At 45.4% G+C, this 26,266-nt stretch overlaps 1 protein-coding gene across 1 annotated transcript; it reads right to left on the minus strand.

The window, feature by feature from the left end:
* Positions 1-1,279: 1,279 nt before the first annotated feature.
* LOC309603552 (E3 ubiquitin-protein ligase RBBP6-like) lies at positions 1,280-24,039 on the minus strand (the record flags this gene model as incomplete). The annotated part of the gene is made up of 18 exons (XM_082338372.1): positions 1,280-2,843; positions 3,931-5,664; positions 6,363-6,464; positions 6,825-7,187; positions 8,390-8,447; positions 8,541-8,619; positions 8,700-8,796; positions 10,523-10,788; positions 11,236-11,339; positions 12,684-12,856; positions 13,770-13,909; positions 14,693-14,789; positions 14,906-14,994; positions 17,332-17,376; positions 18,831-18,867; positions 19,532-19,570; positions 21,256-21,355; positions 23,874-24,039. The coding sequence occupies 18 exons, from the start codon at positions 24,037-24,039 to the stop codon at positions 1,280-1,282; spliced, it is 5,253 nt and encodes a 1,750-aa protein (XP_082194498.1).
* Positions 24,040-26,266: the final 2,227 nt, after the last annotated feature.

Consider the following 26,266-nt stretch of genomic DNA (forward strand, 5'->3'; position numbering starts at 1 on the left):
CAATTAAAGTTACCAAGACAAAATCAAAGTTACCGTACTACAAGGTTATGCACGATATCAGTCACTTACCAAAGATCTGTCGTTGGTAAAAGTGGTTGAGTCCCCACCCCTGGAGGTATTTAAAAGACGGGTAGACGTGGTGCTCGAGGGCATGGTTTAGTGGTGGACTTGGCAGTGACAGGTTAATGGTTGGACTCGATGATCAGATTGAAACGAGAGGAGTTCACAGCCTGGCCATGGCTCAGGCCCTTCCCTCTTCCAGAGCCTGCCCCAAACCACGGGCAGTCTGGTCAAGGGGCTGAGCACACCCATCACGGACGGGCAGGATTTGCCTGGGCTGCAGGCCGCATCGATCCCCTTGCCAGGATCGGAGCAGCCCAGGCTTCACAGCCTGGTCCAGCCCCATTGCTCTCCTTGAGGTCTGCAGACTCTTGGTGACACCTCGGGGTCAGGGGTGGGTTGGAGCTGGACACCCAGCTCGAAGCTGGACCCCTAACTTGAAGGCACCCTTGAGTGGTTCATTCGGTTAATTCAGTCTTGGCTGGTTTAGCTCTCCGTTTCTGGTTGCATTTCAGAAAACTTGGCTGGGGTTTTCCTCTTGGAAGGAAAGTGTTTTGCATACAAATATGTAAATACCTTCCAATTCTTTTCCCCTTTGCTGGCTTTCCTCTCGGCAGCGCCTCCCCACATGGCATCCGTTCAGAAGACTGAAAGTCCTACCGCTCTTTGCAAAATTAAACCTGTGGACGTTATTTTTCATACATGTCAGCTACCAGCAAGCTTTTACTGGCGGCTTTTTTCTGTCACTAGGCTTTGCTCTGCTGATGTTCAGCTATCACTGAAAAGCTCATCACACCGGGTAGTTTACTGAAAACGTTTTATTGTAATCAAGAAGTGACATAACAAGGCTGCAATGTATTCTGCAAATCATTCTGCTGATATTTTATAACAGATACCAGCTGCTTCTGCCAGGCAATTAAAAGAAAATTCAACTGTGAAAATTTTCAGGACAGAAAACTCCAGCCAGACTAATTAACGGTGGTTAAAAATAAGAGGCCCCAGCAACGCCTTTCATGTTGCGTGGTCAAAACTCACAATTCTGTACAAAATGTTCGCTTTTTAAAGCTCCGATGTAAAAATCAAACAATCCAGCGGCAATTTTTTAAGCGCAACACAGGGTCTTTCATGTCATCATTTGCAATGCTTGAACTCGTTCACATTTCAACAAAGTTTAATACAGATGACTTGGGAATTAAGTCTTTTTTCATTATCTGTCATTCTATGTAGGGACAGATTTCACTTTTTGGTCATCTTGCTCCTTGTCTTTGCTCTTCTTCCATTTGTTCTTCTTGTGCTTGTGTTTGTGGCTCTTTTCCAATTCCATTTCATTTCCAATGTGTTTCTTCTGCTGCTTCTGTTTCTTCTGCTTCTTGTCCTTCTTCTTCTTTTTTTTCTTGTTCTTTTTCTTGCTGTCTTGCCTCTCTCCTGAGCTGGCACTGCTCCTGTGGCCTCCAGTCTGACTCTCAGAAGGGCTTTGGCTACGGCTGCGCCTAACACTGGGACTGCTTTGCCTTTGACTTCGCCTTGCTTCAGGCCGGTCACCTGCAGCAGGTGCTGCTGTATCCTCTTTCACCTTATCAACAGCCTTTTCCTTTGGGTCGTCATGAGTTTTCCCTGCCGCTTCCTCACCTTTTGCAGATACCTTACTCTCACTTTCATTGCAGTCTGGTACAAATGCAGCCTCATCAGTGTCTCGCGTTCGATCAGAAGAGAGCGGCGAGGAGCTGCTTACCTGAGGCTTAGGCTGGGCAACACTTTTATTGTTTTGTCCAGTCACGTTCTCTTTCTCATGTTTTACATCTGGCGATTCCTCTCTCCAAGGTGCCTTATTACCACCTGGCTCTTTCTCTTCATTGCTCTTTACTTCTGGTACGTGCTTCTCTTTCTCTTCTCCTGCGTTTATATCTAGAGGTTTGGGTTCCTCCAATGTGCGCTTGGAATCGTGAGCAGCTTTGTGATCAGACTGCTGCCGCTCAGGCGGAGGGCTGCAGCTGCTCCTGTTGGCGTCTCCAGTGCACTTTTCGGACAGCTCTGCTCGTTCGTCTCTCGGCTTACTCTCCTGGACTGACGTAGATTCTCTGTTTTGAGAAGGGGACTCTCTTCCCCTTGCTAATTCACTCTTTTCATCTCTACGCTTGGAACTAGAATAATCTCTGTTGCCATCACGGTCAGAATTTTTGTCTTGCTTAGGAGTAAAGTCTTTAGCAGCGGATCCATGGCCAGTATCAGGCTTCTCTGAAAATCTGCGGTCTTTGGAAGATTGGGAAATACTTTTTCCATCTCCTTGCTCGGTTGCATGTTCTGAGGGGTCTTCTTCTTGCTGAACACTGCTCTTTCTCTTCTCAGAGGTGTCTTTGTCTGACAAAGAATGATCCCGGTCTTTGGTTTTTCCTTTTTCATTTGACATCGAACTTTTTGAACTTTTTGCGTCATGCTGGGAGCTTTCATAACTCACCTCTTTTGTAGTTTTCTGTCTTTCCTTCAAAGGCTCCGTCTCTTTTTCACTCTGTTTTACAGGGTTTGGTGGCTTAGCACTCGCATTTTGTATAACATTAGCAGGTTTTCCTACGGTTGCGGGCACCTGGGTAGATTGAATGTCTTCCTCTTCAGACTCAAAGTCATCCTTCTCCCACTTTGACTGAGGGACCTGGATCATAATAACCATGTCTTTCTCAGGGGCTGTGATATCATTATTATACTCCTCCATGGTCTTAATGACAGTTTGTTTTGTGTCTGGCTTTTCTTCAGTCTTTCTAATGGGGCTTCCTCCAGTAGAACTAGTGCTAAGAGGAAAAAAGCTGACATTAATCGTGGGTGAGATATACGCACCGCCATCTTTCGTAACAGTTTAGAAAACGGCTTGTGTTTCCATTCTAAATCTTGCGTATTTTTTCAAAAGATGTTCAATTAAGGGAACAGACGAGAGAAAGGATGAGTCCACTAGCTAAGACTATGAGCAATCAATTAATTTAGTACCTTCCTACTCTACATTTAATTAACAAAGACACGAGATTATCAGATTGGGGACTGTCTGACCTGGTAATTCCTTCATGTCCTGCTTCTACCAATGGTAGATAAATTAGCTATACATTCTTGTTTCGACATCTAAGCAAGCAATTAGGGAGAGGTATACACAACCACAGTTTTATTCTCATGTCCCAGTGTTCTTCTTCAGAAAAAATGTACGTTTTAAAAACTGTTTAGAATATCAAGACACTATCTTAAGTCTCCAGTGACGTCTTAAATGGTTTGAGTTTGCGCTGTCCGGCTTCTTTAGATGCTGAAATGTACGTAATAACAGCTTCACACTAGATTCACTCTTTCAAAGAAGTTGGCACTGAGCTGGAAGCAGTGTAGCTGTGTCAACATGGCACTGTGCTCAAAGCTCAAATCAGTACAAGATATTGGCAACCAAGCTGCTATTTCTGCAAGGTATCGTTTCATCTCATACTGACAAAAGTAGATCATTACAGCACCTTGCAATTTTTCAAAGGCAACATATTGCATGGTAGAGACATGTCTGTTATCCTTGCCTTTAGCAGTAAGCTGGATCTGAAGGAAAACCTCGAGGGGACTCCTCAGAGAGTCAACATATAATGAATAAGAAGGGGGGAAAAAAGTCCCAGAAGTAAGGGTGAAAGACGTCATCAATGAATTAACCTTATGAGCTGTCTGGGCAGTACAGACTGCTTGTTTTCTTTCACAAAATTTGATTCTGACCCAAGTACAGCTTAGCAGGAAAGATCACAGATTATTCACTCATTTAGCACAGATTTAGCTGTTCCTTTCATTAGTCACCATAAAGACTTTTACATTTGTTTGCAGGGGGGAGGGAGGAAAGAAAGAATAGGAAAAGAAAAGATGAGGTACCTGGTGCAATGTACCAGAGTTGCACTAGATCCATCAGCTGCCGTTCCTTTGCTTCTTACTTTTCCCTTTGCTTTTTCTTGCTTAACTTTGCTGCTGTTCGGCTCAGCTTTCTCACCAGGTTCTTCTGCAGGTAGCACATTTTCTCCACTCACAACCTTTTTGCCAGTTTCTTGGTTAAGTTTAATCTTTTTGGCGGGGTTGTTAAGAAAAGCAGGTTTATCCTCTTCTGGAGTTTGCTCTCCTTTTTCACCATCAGGCTCAGTCTTCCCCTTTGGTGGTCTTTTCGAGTCAGCAGCTTCTGGTTTAGAGGCCTTTAGGGAAGTCGCTTCATGTTCTTCAGCAACCTTTTCATCTACTTTTCGTTTTCTTTGTTCAGGTTTTGCATCAGAGGGGTTGCTTTTTTCAGCAGGTGTTTTTGACTTGCCCTCTTTGTTGGAGGGCTTCTCCGACTTGGTTTCTTTTCGATGGTCTTTCTTTGCCGTTTCCTCGTTGGCTGCTCTGGTTTCTGGGTGATCTTTTGTAACTTTGGGGTGAGCTTTCCGTGGGGAACCAAGAGCCTTCTCAGCCTTTTGAGAGGAAGAGGTTTTAACACTGTCTGTCTTTGGCAACTCTTCCTTCACTTTTTTCACAGCAGGTTCCATTCGAGGAGATTCTTCACGATCGCTGTCCACCTCCTCTTGGGAAGCTTTAGCTGGTTTTATTATGCTGTCGTTCTTAGGCAGAACAGCCACTTCTGCTTTCCGCTTTGTCTTGTCAATTTTTGCTTTTGGCTTCTCCTTCTCTTTTTTCACCTTTGCAGATACTGGTTTGAAAGCAAGAGAATCTGCTTCCATAGGCTCATCTCTCACAGGGGTGGCATCGTCTCTTCTTGGGAGCATGAACAGAGAGTCCATTTTAACATCTGCTGCTGGAACTGGCTCTTTGGCTTTCCTCGCACATTCTAACAACTCAGCTTTGGGAAAGCCTTCATTCTCATCCCCTTTTCTTCTCTTCTGGGGGTTTTTATCTTTATTTCCTTTGCCATCTCCCAGTGGATGTTCCACCTCCTTCTCTTTGGATTTTGTAGCATCTCGGATGTCATGGCTCTCTCTTCCAGAAGGTTTTTCAGGGTAATTTCCAGCTGTATTACGATTTCTGTGGCTCTGCCCACCAGGATAATCCTCCCTACGTCCCCAAGCCTGTGGCAAATTCTCTCGTCTGGTCCCAGGCGGACCAAACCTATCTGGAGAAAAGTTGCCCCTGTTTACTGGAGGCGGAGGTTGAGGGCCAACAGCAAAGCTCTTGTGAAACTTTTTGTACCATTCTCTAGAGTTCCTTTCCCATTCTCTGTATCTTTCCTTTTCAAATGGATCTCTCAAGTCAACAGATCTGCCATAGCACGCTTTCATATCATGTGGAGGAACTTCTCTGTATCTGTTAAAATACTCCCTTCCTCCTTCCCCTCGAGGTACGGTCCGTGTAGTGGGAGAGTGGCCTCTAAACACTGGAGACCTTGATCGTGAACGGTATCTTCTTAGCCTTGAATGGTGATAACCCCGTGACCTTGACCTAGAACGATATTTATGACTCTTCCCTTTGCCTCTTCTTGAATACCGTGGGGATCGTGAGCAGGAACGAGAATGGGAACGACTAAAGGATCGAGAGTAGGAGCGAGAGCGGGAAGAACCTGATCTTGACTTGGAGTAGGTGTATGAACTTCTCGAGTAAGATGAAGCACTATAGGGAGACTTGGACCTTAAAAAAAACACAAAACACAAAAAAAGTGAAGTTAACTCAAAACAGTCGCTCTCCCCAGTTTTTTTCCTCCCACATTTGGTTTGGGTTTCTTTTCCTCTCCACAGGCTAATGCCAAAGCTTCTTTCAGCTGCTGACATACTGCTACTGCAAACTGAAGAACTTGATCGTATGTAAAAGTTTCTGCTTAGGAGACAGAACAGCTGCTGCATTGTTAGTGTACCAACATACAGGAAGGGGAAGCGTATTTCCACCCACTTCTATGACATTAACTACCATAGCTATTGATTGATCTAAGGCGGGGTATACTGGCCTCTACTGGTACATGAACGCACACATTTTTCACTACTCAACAACTACCTGCAGTGCAAATCATTTTTGTTGCAGTAAGATGCAAAAAGTGCAAGTCTTAATGGCTAGAGTGCAGTATCAAACACCAAGAAAACACGATTTAGCCTGAAGACGGCAAAGCTCCATTTTAAAATGCCAGCTGAGTCTCTTCATCTTCACTACTGGTTTGGCAATTTGTACAGGATGCAAAAGACTTGTACTGCAATCTTACACCCAGGACTATTTACTCCTGTCGCTGCTGATCCCTTGACTCATCCAATCCATCTGACGATGGAGAGGTGGAGGCGAACTCCTCCTGATTCTTCTAGACAACCCGCTTCTCCATTACGGACGTGTAAAGCAGTTACCTGGAAAACAAACGCCTACGCTCCTTTTGAATCTTTTTATATTCCATCGGTTCTTTACCAAAATCCTTTGTAAACTCATCACATTTGGACTTTTTCTTCTCCCTGTTAAAAGAAGTTTGACCTTTCTTACAAGGATAGTTTGACCTTTCTTACAAAAAGACATCAAGAAACAAACCCTGGCCGATAGGAGAAAATGTCTACGGCACGCAAATGCAAAAGGTGAACATCCTAGTTAAGCAAAGCCAGTTTAGAATTCCTAGAAGTTTCAGGGAAAGCTTTAGAATGACATTTGTCTGGGTTTACTTTTGCATGGTTTCACCTGCAATGAAAAAGAATATTGCAAAAACCACTAGGTCATCTTTGCTTATGTCAGACGCACTTTAGTGTAACTGCAGTCCGATATACTATCGCAAGAGATACAAAAATGAAAACCAACGCAACTTCATTGAGCCAAATACTTACTCCTCTTTAGGTCTCTGTTGTTCTCTGTAAAACTCCTCCCTAGGTAAAGGAGGTGCTTGTGTCGTTGGGATGGTATTTGAAGGAGCCGTTGGTCCTGCTGTTGGTACCCAAGCTGGCGACCTGTTGGCAGGAGCTGGGGGATATCCTGGAGGGGGGGCAGTGCACCCAGCAGCTGGAGGCTGACCAGGGGGAAACTGAGGAGGCAACTGGGGCGGTGGTACCCGCGGTGGGAGAGGAAGGGCATGGGGTGGTGGAGGATGCAAGGGAGGTGGAGGCACAGGCACAAAGATGGCTATTGATGGTGGCAGTGCTGGGGCCTGAGTCCTTTGGGTACGTTCACTAGGCGGGCGTCCTCGATTTGAACTTCTAAAGAAACCCAAAAACATGTGTCACTGTTTGTTACACTCTGCCCCAATTTTAAAGAGGAAGGCGAAGGAAGCGGGAGCACGGTGGCGAGCACTTCTTGTTCTCAACTTAAGCATTTCTCTCCCTGCTGTCTGTTCATTAGAGACTGCCCTCATTTCTTGATCCTCAGACTCGCCTTCCACATCCCCAGCCCCAGCGGTTCCCTCAGTCTTCTCTCCTTATACTCAGCTTTGCGCCTGTGGATGGAGGCTGCCCGTGCTTGAAAGACACTCCCATCTCCCCTGTGCCAAGTGCCCACCGCTCCTCTGCCACTCCTTGATATGGTCAATACTTCACACTTCTGATCTTCAAAGCACTGCACAAATACTAACTCATCTTCTCTCAAACTTCTTTTAACTTCTTCCACATAAGCCTCCTATGTTGTTGCCTCATGAGGATGTGTTTGGCCTGGTTTTGTCCCCAAATTGTTATTTTCGGGCTTACTGAATTTGAGATTTTAGACAATCTGTGGGATGGATCCTGGGGTTTGTTTTTATTTATCTTTAGCATAGTATGAACACAATGCCCCCTTACAATCTATCTATAACAAATACGTACCAAAAGGAAGGACTAACTTGACACTGCAATAATAGAGAAAACAGACTCCTCTCTCTCTCTCCAACTGAGAGAAAGCAGCTTGGCTATTTCAGAGGACTGAATTGAAGACATTCAAAATTTTTATAAAATAACACAACACAGTGTTGACTATCCAATGCTTTGCTCAATCAGTATCAACTAAGTTGGTAAAAAAGAATGTTGGAGGCTGATTTCTATGGGGAAATCAATTTCTCCAGCCCTATTCAGCCAGTGATCAGAAGGGTGGCTTTCCACCTCACCCTTTAATGATATTTCATTTTTGTATGTAATTATGCTTTCTTCAAACAGTGTTCATTTTTCAGAGTCCTCTTCTCAATCATGTGCTGCAGTTTTCTTTTAAATACTCTTACTGCAAGCATAGATCCCCTTCGTTAAAGCCAATTCAAACGAAGCCATTTAAAAACGAATTACCACTTGTATTCTCCACAACTATCTGTGCACACTTATTTCATTCTAAATCAGCTTTAAGTTATTACATTATTATTTACTGTATAAGCTACGTGTTATGGTCTCGTTTAACAGGTTACAAGTAGGAATATATTGAATTTCTGTAGCATACTTACAGCTCCCAGCCTGGTCTGCCAGCTGCTGAGCGAACTGCGCTGGCTCTCCTGGGATGGCCTTTTGGCGTGGAGAGAGGAAAAAGAAAAAAATCCCATTCAGTTGATCTGAAGATAAGTTTTGAAAAGAACTTCTCAAGTTATAGTTGCTTACCAGTTGTGTGTATTGAGTGTCCTTGGGGGCCCAGAAGACTTGGTAACGCTGGTTGTCTTACTACAGGAACCCGACAGCCCTTGTGAATAAATGCAAACAGTTGGAAAAGAAGCTCTGCTAAAATACAAGCAGCACTGCATATGTTGAAATAAAATTTACCTTCTCTTCCACCAAACTGCCGATTGACTGAAAGGAAGATTTAGAAAGCCCAGCAGCACTCACCAGCGCAGCAGGAGGCAGAACAGTACCGGCATCACTACAAAAAAACCCAAATTTTTATTATTCAAACAGTGTTTTGAAGTGCTACTTGAAATACAAAGTCCCAAGTGAGAAAAGGCTGACTATAGTAAATGGGGAAAAAAATGAAAAAATAATCTTCTCCAGATGTACAAATGGGAAGTTGGCCGATTCCAAATGAAGCACTGACGAGAAGTCTGTTTGGACTAGTTGCATTTAAGGAGAAATAGAACAGAATAGACTAGACTATTTCAGTTGGAAGGGACCCACAACGATCATCTGCTCTGACTGCCTGACCAATTCAGGGCTGACCAAGTTAAAGCATGGTACTAAGGGCATTGTCCAAATCCCTCTCCAACACTGACAGGCTTGGGGCATCGACCACCTCTCCAGGAAGCCCGTTCCAGGGTTTGAACAACCTCTCGGTAAAGAAATGCTTCCTCATGTCCAGTCTAAGCCTCCCCTGGTGCAGCTTGGAACCATTCCCACGTGTCCTATCACTGCATCCCACCGAGAAGAGATCAGCACCTCCCTCTCCACGTCCCCTCCGCAGGAAGCTGCAGAGAGCAATGAGGTGGCCCCTCTGCCTCCTCTTCTCCAAACTGGACAAAGGCAGAGTCCTCAGCCGCTCCTCAGAGGACATTCCTCCCAGCCCTTTCACCAGCTCTGTTGCCCTCCTCTGGACGCACTCAAGGACCTTCACCTCCTTCTTCAATTGTGGGGCCCAGAACTGCACACCGTGTTCAAGGGGAGGCCGCAGCAACGCTGAATACAGCAGGATAATGACCTCTTTTCACTGGCTGCTTCCCCTGCCTTTGATGCATCCCAGGATGCAGTTTGCCCTCTTGGCTGCCAGGGCTCACCGGAAAAATATTTTAGTAAGCTGGCTGCACATAAAAGGATTGGAGTACGTATAGCCCAGACACTGACTCTCAGTTGTGGAAGATGCAAGAACTGAAATTCTCTTGGGAAACGTTTATGTGCTGGCTCAGTGGCTGCCTTAGAGGTTCTTTTGACTTGTGACCTTTGTAGTCAACGGTACAGCTGCGCCTGACAGTCTTCTGGACAGAGTGGCTCTTTGCATTCCAGGCATAAAATCGAAAGGACAGAAGCCCTCAACAACAGTACAGATTTTCCATGTATTTTCATACCGCTTCACTGGGTTGCCAACTAGGACTTTGTTGGTAAATGTTTGTAAAGACTTCAAATTTACAGTGTTTCAATGTTTATTATCCAAATCTGCGTGCGGCGCTGACTACACGGCATTACTGAGAATGACTCTGACTTATAATACTGATGATAGAAATACTGTAGAAAAAAGTGATGTGAAACACCTGGTCAGTTTTACCTCTCATTGGGCTTTTTCACTTTTCAGGAAACGATTATTTCCTCAGTACTAAAGAGAAATGAATGCACTCCAGAAGCTCTGACATAACCAAATGCTTACTTTAGGAATTGCTAGCCGCTTAAACTCAAAGGGCTCCTGGGGGAAAAAAGTTCCTCTTTCAGGGTCAACGCGTACTGAATGACTTGTAAGAGAAGCAAACCAAAATACTTTGGAGAAAATTCTTGCATGAGGCACGCTTCCAAATTATTAAAGTGTCCTCATTCAAAGTAAAACCCAAACCCAGAACGGCCACAGTTCTCTGGAACTGTCACTAATGCTATAGAAATCGCTAGCTGAGAAGCTCAGGAGAAACAATCTAACTTCTTTTATATTCGTGTTGATCTACAGATTTCCTTACCAAAAAGGTCCACCTGGCTTTTCAGCAGGGGCCAACGATGACAGAGCAGCAACAGAAGAAGAAGCCAGACAAGCCAGTGGACTCATGAGTGGATCCCGCTGGCTGGAAATTGTTGGCCAGAGCAGAGGCTGCAGGTTGCGGGCTGTTGTTTGCCTCAGGAGTGGTGGTGGAGGTGGTGGCGGTGGCGGCTGCTGCTGCTGTTGCTGCTGAACCTGCTTATGGAGCCCTTTTGCGTAGCCAGTCCCATTTCTGAAGTTGTTCACAGCCTAGAGGCAGGAAAGCATTTACAAAAAGTTAATACGAAACTTCAGTAGACAGACGAAGAAAAGCCTGCACGGAGTAAAACTCCTTGTGTATCCTGTAAATGCTATCAGTCCTAAAATGAATCAACATACAGATGTATGGATACATCACACTGAACACTGATATTCATGACTTGCAACTCAGAGTAGCTGTATTTAAAGTACTCCAGCGTTAGCACTGAGTTTGAAAGTGAGACAAGCCTGTTAAACAAAAGGGTGACCTGAATTTGCCAGATTGTCTCTAAAGAGTTGTAAGCTTCTGTAACAACAGATAACGTATTTGAAAAGTAAATTGAGCCTTACTCCATTTAGCCTTGCTTAAGGAGAGGTAAATGAATATCTTCTTCCCTTTCAGCTTTTGAAAAATAGACTTTTCCTTGCCAACAGTTTACGTGAAAGTCATCGTGTTACCTGGCGTAGGGACTTGTTGGCGACTAAAGCGTCAGGAGAAACGTCTGTTTGATGACATGTGGGGCATCTGTGTTCCTCAGAGTCCAGTAACGCTGTTCTAATACCTGTGAATCATCAGAATCATCAAAACAGCTTTTAGCCAAACTAAGGAGTATTTTTGGGGTCTAATCAATTCTAAACACAAGTGTGTGGTTAATGGGTGAATATGGTCTTGAATTGAGAGCACGGAGCGATCAATGTTCAACAGTGTAAAAAATTTCCAGTCTGCAGCAAATAACTATACGGTTTGATATTGCACTCATGCAACACCTGAAGATGTAGAGGAGGCTGTGCCTTGATGTTCCGACTGATCTTCTTTCCGCTGGCTAGTACAGTGAGAAGTCACTAACCTCAAGGTTAATGAAGAAAACACATTTCAACACATTAGGAGGTTTGAGTTCTGAAGGTTTTAACCAACCCTCCGGTGGAGAAGAAGGCGGATTAAATGCCTGACTATCCGTTTGTTGCAGACCACACCAAATCACCAGAGCTGGCTATATAATTTTGTATGAGAGAAAGGGCTGTGGACAAATAAATGCAGTCACTATCTAATTCTGGAATCTCCTGCACAATTACGCACTCTTCTCATACTCGTCCTTCCGTATTGTGCTGGTCTGGGCGGGGACAGAGTTAATTTTCTTCATAGTAGCTAGTGGGGGGCTATGGTTTGGATTTGTGCTGGAAACAGGGTTGGTAACACGGGGATGGTTTCCTTATGGCTGAGCAGTGCTTACACAGAGTCAAGGCCTTTTCTGCTTCTCACACCGCCCCACCAGCAAGGAGGCCGGGGGGGCAGAAGAAGTGTGAAGGAGACACAGCCGGGACAGCTGACCCCAGCTGAGCCAAGGGCTATCCCACACCGTATGGCGTCATGCGCAGCATATAGAGCTGGGGGAAGAAGAAGGAAGGGGGGGATGTTGGGAGTGATGGCGTTTGTCTTCCCAGGTAACGGTTACGCGTGATGGAGCCCTGCTGTCCTGGGGATGGCTGAACTCCTCCCTGCCCATGGGAAGGACGGAATGAATTCCTTGTGTTGCTTTGCTTGTGCGCGCGGCTTTTGCTTCACCTGTTAAACTGTCTTTATCTCAACCCACCAGCTTTCTCGCTTTTACCCTTCCGATTCTCTCCCCATCCCACTGCGGGGGAGCGAGCGAGCGGCTGGGTGGTGCTTAGTTGCCGGCTGGAGTTAAACCACGACACGCGTGTAAAGAGATTTAACGAGATACATAAAAAGGGGAAAAAGCTTTCTGCCTTTTTTTTTTCCTTTCTACAAGGAGAGTCCTTTCCTAGTCAGGCTATACTTCAGTCTTAAATCGAACTGGTGACAAAGTAATGCCATTATCTCCTATGTCTGCTTTCAGAAGATCAGTTTGATGTTTGGGATTAACAAACCTGGGAGTAACACTTACATTCGTCACAGTAACTGTTTCTACAGCAGGGAATAACCACGGCATCAGTCACTGTATCTTTACAAAGGAGACACAGCAGCTCCTCTGGAACGGGATCATGGGAGGAGGAGGGGGAGGACGGCTCCTCGGGTAAAAAGGGTGGCTTTTCCTTCTTGCCTCTGGCATAAGCTTCCCTGGAGGGGGGGGAGGGGAGGAAAAAGAAAAAAGTGAAAGACGAGGAAAGGAAAACTTTTCCAAGCGTAGGATTTTATCAAAGGAAGACAAGAGATGGAATTCTCCTCGCTCCACACTAGCCTTCGAAGACGCAGGCATCTCGTTTAAACTGCTTTTCTATAGCCACAAGACCAGAAGAGGGAGGGGGGAACAATTTTCCTTCTGCAGAACTCTCCCATTCATTGGATCAACTAAGAAATTGGCTCCAACTACAACAATAATGTTTTGACAGCTAGAAATTGGGTGCAAGGAATCCCACCTCTCCTTTGCCAGGGGGTAAAGGTAAATTGCAGGCTCAGGATGAAGTGAGTCTCCGAGTAATTCCATTTTATAAATAAGGGCAGTCTATGTTCCAGCTTCTACAAAAGGAGATCCACGACAGAAAAGCAGAAGTGCTACCAAGTGCATTTCGTAACAGCCCCTCTTGTCAGCCCACTGCTGGATTTTCTGAGTTTAGAGCAACAGGGAAACTTCAGCCTGTTTCACACGTGAGCTTGGATAAAAGTCAGAGGGGGAGGAAATCTCAGTCCAACGGCGATGGGTTACATTTTGCAAGAAGCCTTTGAAACATAAACCAGCAGCAAAACGAGCTTTCAGAGAGAACAACTCCCACTGTCAACACTACTGAAATATTTTGCAGAAATACAGATTCTTAGCACAGCACTAGTTTAACCAGCTTCCAGGGCCATGAGCAGTAGGGCCACCCTATTTTAATCTTAGAAAGTATCACAGATTTTAAGGTTCAGATACAACGACAATGCTTCCTCCCCTGCAATTACAGAGGCTGGCCGATTTGGTCGCCTGGCCACTCAGACATTTACGCACAGTTTCTCTCATTCGCTTTTGGGTCGGTCCAATGAATTCCCTACTTACGCATTAATAGCTGGTATGGCATACTTCCCAGTGTTGGTTAGCATAGCACCCTTTGTATTGGGATCTTTCACCTCTATCAGGAAACTCCGTGGAATTCCCGTGCTCCTTTTAATTCTGGGAACAGACTCAACATTTTTGCCCTGTTAAGAGAAGAAAGGCAAACATAGCTCATCTTAAGACCCACACTTAAAATGACATGCCCATGATTATTCTAAGCAGCAAAAGCCTTTAATCCTCTCCTTTTCCTTAACAGAAGGGTTGCTTGACTAAAATACTTATTTTCCTAAATGAATATAGCCAGGGTGTTCCAAGGCTTGAGCAGTGTTTTGAACGCCGTCGACACTCTTGGGCTTAACTTCAGGTTCCTTAAGGGTGAAATATCCCTTAGCCTGCCCTCCGCTCAGAAAAGACACCAACCCGCTCCTCCTCCAAAGCGCAATTCCCAGGGCAAGCTCAGTTCAGTGCTCTGAACCAGGCACTGAGGAACTGTATATGAAGGTTCAGTTCATACCTCACGCATATACAACGGTAAATGGCATGCATACTCACCCAGAGGCTTGTGTCATTAAAACAGGCAAATATTCAGCGGGTGGGGTCAACAGAAAGGAGCTTGGGTTTATACGAAATACTAAAAACTGTGAACTGTTGTTAAAAAGAGTTAAAACCAGAAACATTTCCAATGATATTGGAATATCTAAAAATATGCATGAAAGTTCACAGAGAAAGATCTATGGACATATTGAATGTCTATGACCTGGAAAAAATAAAAGTTTACATTTACAACTCCAGGTTTCCCTTGAATTTTGAAGGGCTTCACCCCCAGAGAAACAATTCCAAAGATGAGCAGTCATGTAGTTGTTAGGTAACTGCCAAGGTAAAAAAATGAACCCCCAAGTAACACCAGAAGTCCCCCTCAATCTTACCCCATTTGTTGGGCAGTTCTTTATATAGTGGCCAGGCTGTCCACAACGGAAGCAGGTATATGATGGTGGAAGCAGACCCAAGGGTTTCTTCATGTAACTAAAAGGTTTTTGGGAAAAAGAAAAAGCTATGCATGCGTCTCTCTTGTTAAAACAAACATCTCTACGATTTTTCCATCATCTTCAAAGAACAGATTGGACGTTATCAACACTTACTTGATTGGATGATACTCATGGCAGGACTGTGTCATCATAGCCTTGATTTTATCTTCTTCAGAAGCATTGGCCTCAGCCAGATTGGCAGTCTGTTCAACAGGCAATACACACATTAGAAACACATTTCAGCCCACACGGCCAAAGACACCACCACTCCCCCGATCCTGCAAAGAGCAGCACAACGCGGGCTGAGGTTGCATGAAAACAGCCGCTGACAGAAAACAGAGCCGTGCTGAAGATGCGCTGGGGAGTCCTTAGGCCACTGCAGGGGGTTTATGGGCCTGGGAACCTACTTGAAAAGAGCCTTCTTGGGCACTCCAAACCTTGGGCTCTCTTTGTACCTCACACAAAGACTCCTGTAACCAATCCAATGTGCTTCCAAGTGGACTGAAGCTCTGTGTAGGAAAAATTATACTATCCAGCACTTTTAAACGGATTTTTAAGCCCCAGACTATTTGAAGCAGAAGATAGCCCCTGGACATTTAATTGAAAAAGATGCAGGCAAGTACCATTATTTACATTTCGCAGCAGTAAAAGGACACACAAGAGTCGGGGAAGTGGGTCTTGCTGGCTGAAATTCAGCTTCAGACACAGAAGCATTAAAAGGAATCAAGCTTTTTATAATCCCTCAGCAAGACAAAAGATTCTTGTCAGTGGACCACGATGTGCTGTAGGCAGTCCCAGCTGCACGTTCCCCCCCGCTACCCTCTTCATATTCAGCGATTTAACTGCAGCAAGCAAAACCTGCCGGTTTTTCCAGTTTACTGTGTCCTTTTAACATACAAATCGTAATAGAAACCTTATCCAGAATTACTGAAGGTAGCTGATTTTTCTTTTAAGTCGTGTTTGTTCCAATGTTTTTATTACACACCAGCCCAGATACAAGCAGGGCCTGAGGGAGTGACTGTAAATGATCTGGACCTTCAGGCACTGATCATGCAGGTCAACCACTCCTGCTTTTGTTTTTAGATGCATTCACTCCCAAAAGCAACCAACCAGGTTCAACATTCTCTGAAATGGTTGTTTCATATACACAGTTTTTTCTCCACAGTCACATAATGCAGATCGACATCTATGAAATCATTAATGTTTATAGAAAACTTTACAGATACTTGACTCGTTTGTTTGAACCCAAACGGTTTACAAAACACACCCAAAACCCACAAAACCTTACTAGGAATAGACCAAAATTCAAACATAGCGTTTCATACATAGGAATAATAAAACAGAAACCTGCTAACACATTGCCTCCATGCTAAGCCAGTCTGCACTGAAGAGGTCAGAGCAAGTAACAGTTTTGAGCTGCTTTATGCTATGTTCCTGTATTTTTCTGAAATACTTAAATTTTCTCAAAAGCTTCAATGTGTGCCCTACTTGGACAGGTTTTCACATTTCAGAGTAAAACTTCACAGGAGTTTACAGAACCAAGGACACGTTCAGAGACAGCACCAATGGAGACCAATTTCTTTTGGTGGCTGCCTTCCAAACAAATTTATGTTTCCTTCCCCCCAGTGTACACAATTTAATTTCTGCAGGAAGAGAGGGAAGAAGTTACCCGTGGGGAGAGATTTCTCTTTCTCGGCAATGAACTCCAGCCTTTATTTTCAGAAGAAAGAACCAGCTCCTCTGCATTAAGCCCTGCCTTCTCTAATCTTTGTAACTTTGCAGACTAGGAATTCAGTTGGCTAGCACTACGCCTGTCACAAAGGGCCATCACTAGTGCTTTCCCCGACAAAGTGACACCTGGCTGAGCAAAACCAGCAAGCAGCTCCATAGCAAAACAGGGCATTACAACCGTTTCAGAAGGGCACATCTGCTAAAATGCCACACATGCGCATCGGCATGTTCCTCTCGACAGTTAGGTACACTGACACAATTTACACAGTCTGCATTCAAACAAATTAGATCGTGGTGTCCACTGTAGATACGCTACAATTGATGAAATTGTGCAGCATCCGCAGAATGCATCTAGAACTATAAGGACTAGAAATTCAAAAATAGCCATGCAATTGTCCGTGTTCCAGAAGCGCTTCTATTTTGGCTGTTGCAAACCCCCTTGAAATGGCCATAACTTACAGCCAATTAAATTCTTCTGTAAAAAGTGTGTTAGTTTCCAACGCAAAATTAACAAAACATAGGAAAAACGGTAAACGGCTTCCGAAGTGCTGCTGCTTTGTGTCTTGCAGATGAGTAATACTGCAACATTATGTTGAGGCTGAGTTCCCATACTGGTAACTCCTCTTTACAGGATAGTACCAAAATATACACACGTTTTAAAGTTAAAATAAAAACTTTAAATTGCTAAGAATTAAATTAAAGTTGTGTTCACATTACAACAGTCATCCAGCTACAGATCACGGTATAGGAGTTAAAAATATGAAGCTAACACAGTTTTTTTAAAGTATTTGACAAGAATACGTACATACCTTAGCAAGCTGGCCCAGAGAAATAGATGCAGAAGAGTCATCAATCTGTTCACAAAAAATGAAACACAGATTCAAGTTCTACAATCAAAACACAGCAATAGTTAACCTCTGCTGTAGCCTGAGAGCCTGCGCTATGTCCTCTGAGTGTCACTCAAAGAGGCATTTCTAACCTAGTGCAATCTGTATCTGCTCAAAACAAAGTCCAAGCCTATGACAGCTTAAGAGTGCCTATGTGGTTCATGAGAAGAAACTAAAAGAACTAAACCCGCTTGCGATCAACTCACTGCTCCAGAATATCGCAGAGAAGGACCCCTGTCCAATGTTCACAACTGCTTAAAAGCTGAAAGGGTAAGGAAGCTGTCAATTTTCAGCTCAAAAGGACTTAAAAAAATACTTGACTTTGTTTGAGAAGGAAGCATCACGACAGGAGACTTCTTTTCAGTGTAGTTTGTAAATTAAGCAGTTAACGTCTCATCATTTAGAAATGCACACGGTTTGGGTTTATGAACGCAGTACAGTTGCCCGTCAAAATAAAGCACAGGCGTATATGCCCTGAAACATGAACTCTGCCCCTCCTGTCCACCAGTTTAAGAATATTCACCGTCCCCCACCAAACCCAAATAAGAACACCAATCCATCACCAACACATCAGCCATACAAGTAACCACCACTTTGTCTAGACAAAAATCAACTGCTCAAATTATTGAAATAAAGGTGACCGAGAGTTTGGCCAAACTAAAAATTCAGCCAGGAAGGACCACAGTTGTGCCTGACGGTGCTAAAACAACGGCCATGACTCTCTGCATTTCTGCAGCCTCGAAGGACAAACACCAACTAGAGATCCTTGCTGTTACTGAAATAGTAATCGAAGTCAAAAAGGATCCACTTTCCTGCTTTGGGCGTAGTAACATTAGGGCAAGAGCGCAAATGTGGAAGTGGAGAATGATAGCTAACACAAGACAAGACAACGAAGAAATATTCAAAGTGTAAGCTTTTGTGCATGCTTTTTAAAAAACTCTTAACTCATTTCAATTTTGCTGCTTTACTCTTCAACAACAATTGGCAAGCTTTCCAGTGCTTTATTCCTGAAAGAAACAAAAAGCACACGACAAGCTGTACAAACATACATCTTGCCAGCTCTAGGCAGCCAGATGGAGAACACGGCACCACGTTCAGCTGTGCAAACCCTGAACCTACATGATCTAAAACCGATCACGCGTCCTCTGTACAACACAAAGTCATTCAGGACATGTTCTAGCAGACTCAGTACGAAATACAACGCATTACTGGGCACAAATACCAACGTTCACATCAGAGCTGTGCAAATAATGGCATTACTCAGTTTTTACTATGCCCAATCAAAGACATTGTATTTACAACCTATGCTATGTTGTACTGGAAAAGATATTAAGTTAATGTTTGGAAAACTACTACAAAGCTGCATTGTTTAGAATTAAGGGCAGTGTGTAGAAAAAAGTGTGAGATTGTGTTTTACATACTGCTCTTGATGTGCCACTCGCTGGCTCAGTTCGACTTCTTCTAGAAGAAGAAATAAAGGTGATCAGAACTTCAAATAAAGCACTTGTACCCAACGTAAAGTAGTGAAAACCGATTATAAAACCTGAATATCAAAACATTATGTCCCGATAGTCTCGTACATGTGGAAATTTATTCATATACACAAACTGTTCTCCCTTGGTACATGCAGTGCAACTAAAAAAAAATCCCCAAATCACGTTTCTACTTTGTCACAAATTACTCTAAGGCTTACAGCTATAGAACACAGCAGTGCAAGAGCAAGCCCTCAGGTATTTTGTCTCTGCTATGGAAATATCAAAAATACAAAGTCTGTACTACAGGTCTGTGTTCTTCCATAATCAGCCACCAAAACACGAAGGTCACTTTAGCCAATGTGGGTGCCCCCAGCGTTACAAATAGGCACCAGATACAGCACTTTAGTTTCTAAGAAAGAACAGGGACAGTCTAGACACTTTGAAGTGCAAGTGCACTTATGTTAAAAAAATCAGCCGTCGGACAAAGAAATACCAAACCCGTCAGCAGCAGAGTCTTTAGAACAGGGTTGCTTTGTGGAAGCCCAAGCCCTGTGCTCAGGTATCTGCCATATTTAGCTATGAAAGTGCCAAAATATTAAATGTGTTACGTATGCTATATTGACTCAAAATAGTAATAGAAAGGTCACCTGAAAGCAGTTCCTGGGGCTTTGTGCGATTTAGGAGTCCTGCGACAAAAGAAAAAGGTCTTGATTGCCAGAATTTGCATTAAGATAATCTTGAAAATGTTACAATAGTTTAGGAAATATTTATTACATTTGAACACTCGCTGAGATTCCACACACTCATTGATCTGTACCTGCATGCTACTCATCATGGATCAGACATGCAACCGCTGATAGCGTTAGCAAACAATTCATACATCCTCCAAAGTGTGCCATGAGCAGAGGCAATTCAAAGGCTGCAGTGGAATTTAGGTACAAATAGAGAGAGTGCCATTCTTTCCTCACCCCCACATGCAGGCATTTATTTGGTCTTTGATGCTAGCAGCATCTCTCCTCTCCTTTCAGGGCAGCATTACAATACCAGGAGAGGGTGCCATCCAACCCGAAACGGAGGATGCATTGACAAGACGGCGCTAAGCATACGCGTTGAAATTAACCCCCAACACAAGGCCCTGTTTATAAGCACAACGCTGTGGCGTCCAGAATTACCAGGCAGCGCCTGAAAGCACTGTAACAACCACGGCAGTAATACGCCCAAAGTTTACATGCAGAGCCACATTAATTCAGGGGTTTTTGCTTGCAAAGGCTTCCTGGGTCCCAGGATGCTCCTGTACTGTTGGTTCAAGACACGCTGTAACTCATCAGTTTATTTACTGAGAACCAACATTAGAAAGACGTGGCAGAACCCCAAGCTAATAATATCAACTAATTGTGGTGGAGAGGTGTATCTTTAAGTAGGCTGGCAAACAGGACCCTCCAAACAATGCCAGTGGAGCTAATATAGAACTGGACTGCATGAATACATAAATGACAGCAATAATCCTGTAGTCGGGATTGCATTTGAAGGGCTGTCATTTTAATCAATATGCCCGGTTCTCTGTCCTCCGTGAATCTTAGGAATACAGAACTAAAACCTGGGGCACCGGTATCACCTTAGGGTAAAAACAGACTTAGAAGGATAACTAGTAACATTTGGTACCGTGCTAAACGGCTTACTGAGTTTCAAGTTTGGAAAGGATTAACCATTCCTTCATCGTACTTGCACAAAAGGCAATATACTTTAGGATATTGTTGTTTTTCTCTTGCCTGAAACGGACATTGTCTTTAGGAAACTACTAAGAATCACTTCTGAATGGAACTTCTTGTTTGCATGGTTCGCCAGCCGGCAACTCTTGGTCTGTCCTCTAGAGCTAGCGTGCAAAAGCCCCAGATTTGGGGGGTAAGAAGAGCTGCCATATCCCTCCCCCTCCCTCCCCCAAATGCAAGGAAGAGTCAAACCCCGAGAAGCAGACTCTTCGGAGATGGGAACAAATTACAAGTTTACACTACAATGCCTATCTGTCTGTACTATAAAAGCCATCAAAGCAAACACATATAATAAGGAATCTCTCCACGTAGAGGAAACAGGATCCACAACTTGGCTCTCAGAAGAATCAACCCCAAGAACAAACCCAATGAAACCATCTTAAAAGTTACCACTGTTGGAGGTTGAACCCCATGGCCCAGCAGGTCTGAAAAGGTAAGTCTGCTTTGGGACAGATACATTAAAATTTACCCCATTACAACAAAAACTAACAGCAGCTTTCACAAGAAAGATCCAATCGGAATGCCTCTGTAAACTAAGAGCAATAAAAAAGTTAACACACTGAAACCCCCAACAAAGAATGCAATGCTTTACGGATACTTACATCACGTAGGGTTTGCTGGCAGCTTTAACTCCTGCAACAGGGATTCTTCGAACGATGACCGAGGAGTTCTTAGGAATGAGGGCGTTATCATCGGTGTATTCTGCAAACAACACAAATACAGACAAAAACATTAGTCGCTTCCTAAGAATGTGTATTAATAGCTAATTACACAGCACTTCAGAGAACCCCCTCACAGATGTCAAAGCAAAATTTGATGTGTAACATCGCGCTTTTATCATCTCAACACACTAACAGTACAGTTCAAGAAATCTTCAGGTCTGATAATCAAACACAAGCAGCACCATCTTGTTCATTTTTTTAAAATAGTTGGAATGCCAACAGCAAAATGGTCCCAAGGGTCACTAAAGGAGGCTCTGCTAATGCATGAGGTTCTTTCCTGACCTAGCTGAAGTGGCTTTTGCTGCTGTTGGGCTCCAAACCCAGGAGGTCTTTGAAGAAAAACAAACAGCAGCAAAGTCTCACCTGCATAAACCAGATTCTGAAGCCTGACCAGCTTGCCCTGCAGCAAAACAGGCACTGCGCTAAAGCCTGGAAACTCTGCGCCATTGCTTCAGTAGCCGTTCACTAAAAACGCTTCAGCTACGCTGCTGGTGCTCAGGACGGACAGAACACGGAAGAGAGCCTGCCCTCGCTGCCTGTTTCTTGGAGCTTCATCCATCAACAGCCACACTTCTCAGCTGCTCGTTACACTGAAATGGAAACGGGGCTGGCAGTTCTAGAATTTGGATCACAGAAATGTTGGGCGGTTTTTGAGCTTGCTTTCACAAGCAGGGCAGAATGGGCTCCAACGCGGTATCTCCCCTCTTCAGCTGCTCATCTCGTTTGAACGAACCAAAGGAACGTGAATACTTTCCATTCACTTTTTGCAGAGCAGAGAGACTCAAAGGAAATTCCTTAGGAAGGCAGCCTCGGAAAGCCTCTCGAAAACAGCGTGTGCCTGAAGCTACCCATGCTCTGCCTTGGCTCACACCATGTCAGTCTGCTGAAGAGGAGGAAAGCCGCCTGACCTTTACACAAGGCCCCAACAAAAAACCACCTGCCTGAGACACTTGGACTGAGACAGCTTAAAATGCAAAGATCTCTCCATGAGAATGGTTTTGATATTGCACTTCCACAAGCTGGATATGACTAAATATGTTAAAGCACTCTCAGCAGCCATTCCCTGTAATCTGCCTACAGTTTTCAATATCAAAAGCCCTTACCTTCACAGACTAAATCAGAACGATGGTCTGAAAACCAAAGATGCTGCATACCCAGCCAAGCTCTGTCAGGGTGGTTTTGCTCAGTGATCACATACAAAATAGCAATATTTCACAATTTACGCTCCATTTTTCAGTGTCTTAGTCCTAGAAAGGACTACCATTGACAAAACCAGAAGCTTTTCCAGAAGGCCCATATCCTGAAACCAACCCCTAGAGCTCTTCTCAAAAGGAAAATCTAACCATTGCACAGCCCCCTGTCAAGAAAGGCCTGCCCTGGGACGTTTTGATGGAGCAGGAGCTCCGACAGTACTGAGGCCCAGACAAAGAACGGGGAGCTCATGCCAGCTGCACTTCTCGAAGCCCCAAGCTTCAAGGTTTTGAGCTGCTGAACGAAGCCGTGCAGAATATTCTTCCTGCTCCAGATCACAAACCACCGGATTTCGATTTCAGAGATACGCGATAAGCAACAGTGGCTCCACAAAAAGGCAGGGGTTTGCTACGCCTGTGCCCAACTGAGGATTGCGGGGGTTCTGCAGAAGATTGCAAGCGGCAGCACCTCTCCTAGAAAGAGACTGTATATATGAGGACAGCAACCAATGCTTTGATTCACAAATCATGCAAGCCTGCAGCGGTCAATTTGAACACGCACAGCGGGTGTACGACGCAGAAAGAGGAATAAGACCTCTTTTAGTGTCTTGTGACAATTCATTGACCGTTAGAGGAGAAGCATTGACATCTGCCTTCTGAAGCGACTATCCGTGCATGTATCTGGAGAGAGACAGGTACGTGCTTGTTTTCAATCCACTTGTTAAGTGCACGCTGAAGAGAGCTCCAGCCATCTAATGACAGACTGCTATAAAAATGAATTCACCTTCCAAGTCAATCAGTCCACATTTAAATGGATCACCTGAGGAGTGACAATAGCTTGGTGAAGTAACGGCTTTATTTGTGTAGGACACTCATCATGGCCCATATTGGTATTTGGTGCTTGAAGGATCCTACTGGCTCAGCCAGCAGTCAGAGAATTTGTGGAAGAGTGTTTGCATACAGCAGAGGACATTGCTGAGCTCGTTGTGGGAAGGGACCTGGGGCCAGTTGGCTTTCATACATTTATTTTTCCTTTGCCTCAATTAATTGAATGCATTTTGGTGAGGAAATTTTGTTAAAGGTGAAGTCAAACCATGTAGACTAAAAAGTTAATTTTTTTTTTTTTTTTTTTTTTAATCGGAAAGGACTAAAGCTAAAAAACGTGTCTAAAACACAGCCCTGAAGGTAGCTGTCAGGACAGCGACGACAAAACAACAGCTCTGTCGGGCCCCCAGCACAAGTCACAGCTACCGACTGTGGCCGAATCCCGTTATCGCGTCCCACCCCGTGCCCACCACCCCCACCCACCTTCTTGGGTCTGGGCGTTGGAGATCTGCAGGTCACAGTTGGCCGCCTTCAGCTTCTCGCGGCCCATGATCTGGCGCTTCAGGTCGCACAGGGAGATGTGGAGCCCATTGAAGGTGACTGTATCGTAGTTCAGCTTGGAAAAGAACTTATAGTGGATGCACGACATGGTCGGTGCCTGCTCCGCGACGACGTCTACCGCAGCAGACGGCGTCGCAGCCTCCGCGCCAGGACAGGGCCTGCGGCAGCTCGGGGAAGGGCCCACGGAGGGGGCCAGGCAAGCAGCACGGGCTGGGCTCAAGGCCGCTCAGAGGCCACAGCGCTCCACCACGGCCAGGCCCCCTGGCCTCAGGCAGACTCGGCTGATGGAGGCCGAGTGGTGGACTCCATCCCGGCGGTGCTGCAAGGCCCCGGCCCTCGCCCCTGCAACGCCCCTGCCCACAGCCCTCAGCGATGGAGCTGGGCCGCGGCGGCAGCTCCTGCCCGCTCCTCCTCGCAGTCCAAGCGGGCGAGTGGACGACGGGGAGAGGCCCCCACGGCCCCGGCTCAGCCTCCGCTCCCTCTCCGCACGCAGCGCACCTCGGCCCAACCGCTCACTATGGCAACTCGGGTGCCCCTGCCCCAACGTTCCGCCGAGGGGTTTCCCGGCCAACAACCGCAGGGGCTGCCGTCAGCGTGTCACCGCGCACACATAATGGCGCACGCACAACGGCACACCGCACCCACCGCCCTGCGCCTCACGTGGCCGCTGGTGTCCCTGCTGTCCCCCCAGCCTGTCACCGCCCGCTGTCCTGCCCCACTTTGGGCCTGCGGTGTCCCCCTGTCACCCCCTGGGCCTTCACCACCCAGCGTCACCTCCCGCCAGCCCCTGGCCTGTGGTGCCTCTCCCAACAGCCCTGGGCCTGCGGTGTCCCTCCTGTCACCCCCAGGCTGTCACCACCCGCTGTCCCCTCCTGTCAGCAGCCAGCCAGGGCAAGACAGCTGGGGGGAGATGCAGCGGCCTTTGCCGGCTGGCGCTCGGCTGCCCGCGCCGCAGGGCCAGCGAAGGGAGGGGACATCTCAGGGTGTCGGAGTGTATTTGGGTGCATTTATGGGAAGTTCAGTCAAAGAAGCCCACGACCATTTCTATTTCTTGCCATCAACCAAGGTACTTCCCCACTGTGGCACATCCACGGTTGCCTGAACTCTGGGGAGGAGGACTAAAAAGCAAAGAAGGAACCATGAGCGATAGGAGCTGTCCCAGGACAATATTTCTTGCTTTCTCAGTCCTCACCGCTGCTGCTGCAACAGCCCTAGCGCATGACATCATGCCTTGCCTTACCAGGTCTCGTTCTGCTGACTAATATGCTACAGCTTGCAGACGGTTCTGGCCCAACTGGCTATTCCTTTCTCTTCATGTAAATATAATATAAAAGACCTGTTAGAGTCTGGCGGGGCTAACGAGGGAGCTTCCACCACGGCTTGGTTTAGATCTCTAAATGCCTTTTGGTTTTCTGGAGTCAGGAAACCCTTTTGATTTCAGTGCTGTCCTCTATAGCCAAGGGATGCTTAGTTTTGCTACTTGTGTCTCTTTGTTTTTCCTGTCACTAGTGATTTGGAAGCCTAGGCTTTAATATGGTAGCCTTGCTTATAAGCCTGGGGTGGAATATGGATTATACGCATTCATTCCATAATTGGGCCATCGCCACACTCCAAACGACAGCAGCAGAGGCAAATAAGCCCGACTGTTGGATAGGCACTAAAAGCCTATCCTCTACCCCAAATCTACTCTCCTGGGTACCCGTCCCATTGAATTCTCAGTGGTACAAGGACAGGCCCCTACGTTACGAATTTTCACTGAAGAAAGGAAGCACAGCACCCTTCCGCCAAGAAGGGTTTGTCACCGGTCTGAAAGGAGACCCCTGGGTATGCTTGGAGAGCAAACCTATGGACAAGCTTACTCACTCTGTAGGGGCTGGGAACTGGGAATGCCAATAAGCCGTAAAATTCATAGAATGGAGGGACATGGACAATTCAGATCTTATGACCATACAGACAAAAAGGGGAGGCTTATGCCTGGACTGTTCCGTAGATCTGTTCCTAGGCCTAAAGGGAATTGGTATCACTCCACAAATCCTTCCAAAACCTTGTTGTATACCACATCCACCGAGCATGGGAGGCAGATTCTCCAGAAGCCCTTACATAAAACCTATTGCAATAAGCCTTCACGCTGCAGATTTCTTCCTGGATGGAGCTTATCAGGCCCTGCAGACTCCAAGACAATGTGGATATTTGCAGATAGATTAACTCGCTATTCTGCAGGAAGCCATAACCAGATTGAAGATAATCAATCACCATCGAGCTCCTGGGGGATATCAAGAACACTTGTCAGGCAGCAGCTGCATCCTCTTGCGCAG

This window comes from Platalea leucorodia (assembly GCF_965183815.1).
Source record: "Platalea leucorodia genome assembly, contig: HAP1_HAP1_SCAFFOLD_125, whole genome shotgun sequence".
Lineage (NCBI taxonomy): Eukaryota > Metazoa > Chordata > Aves > Pelecaniformes > Threskiornithidae > Platalea > Platalea leucorodia.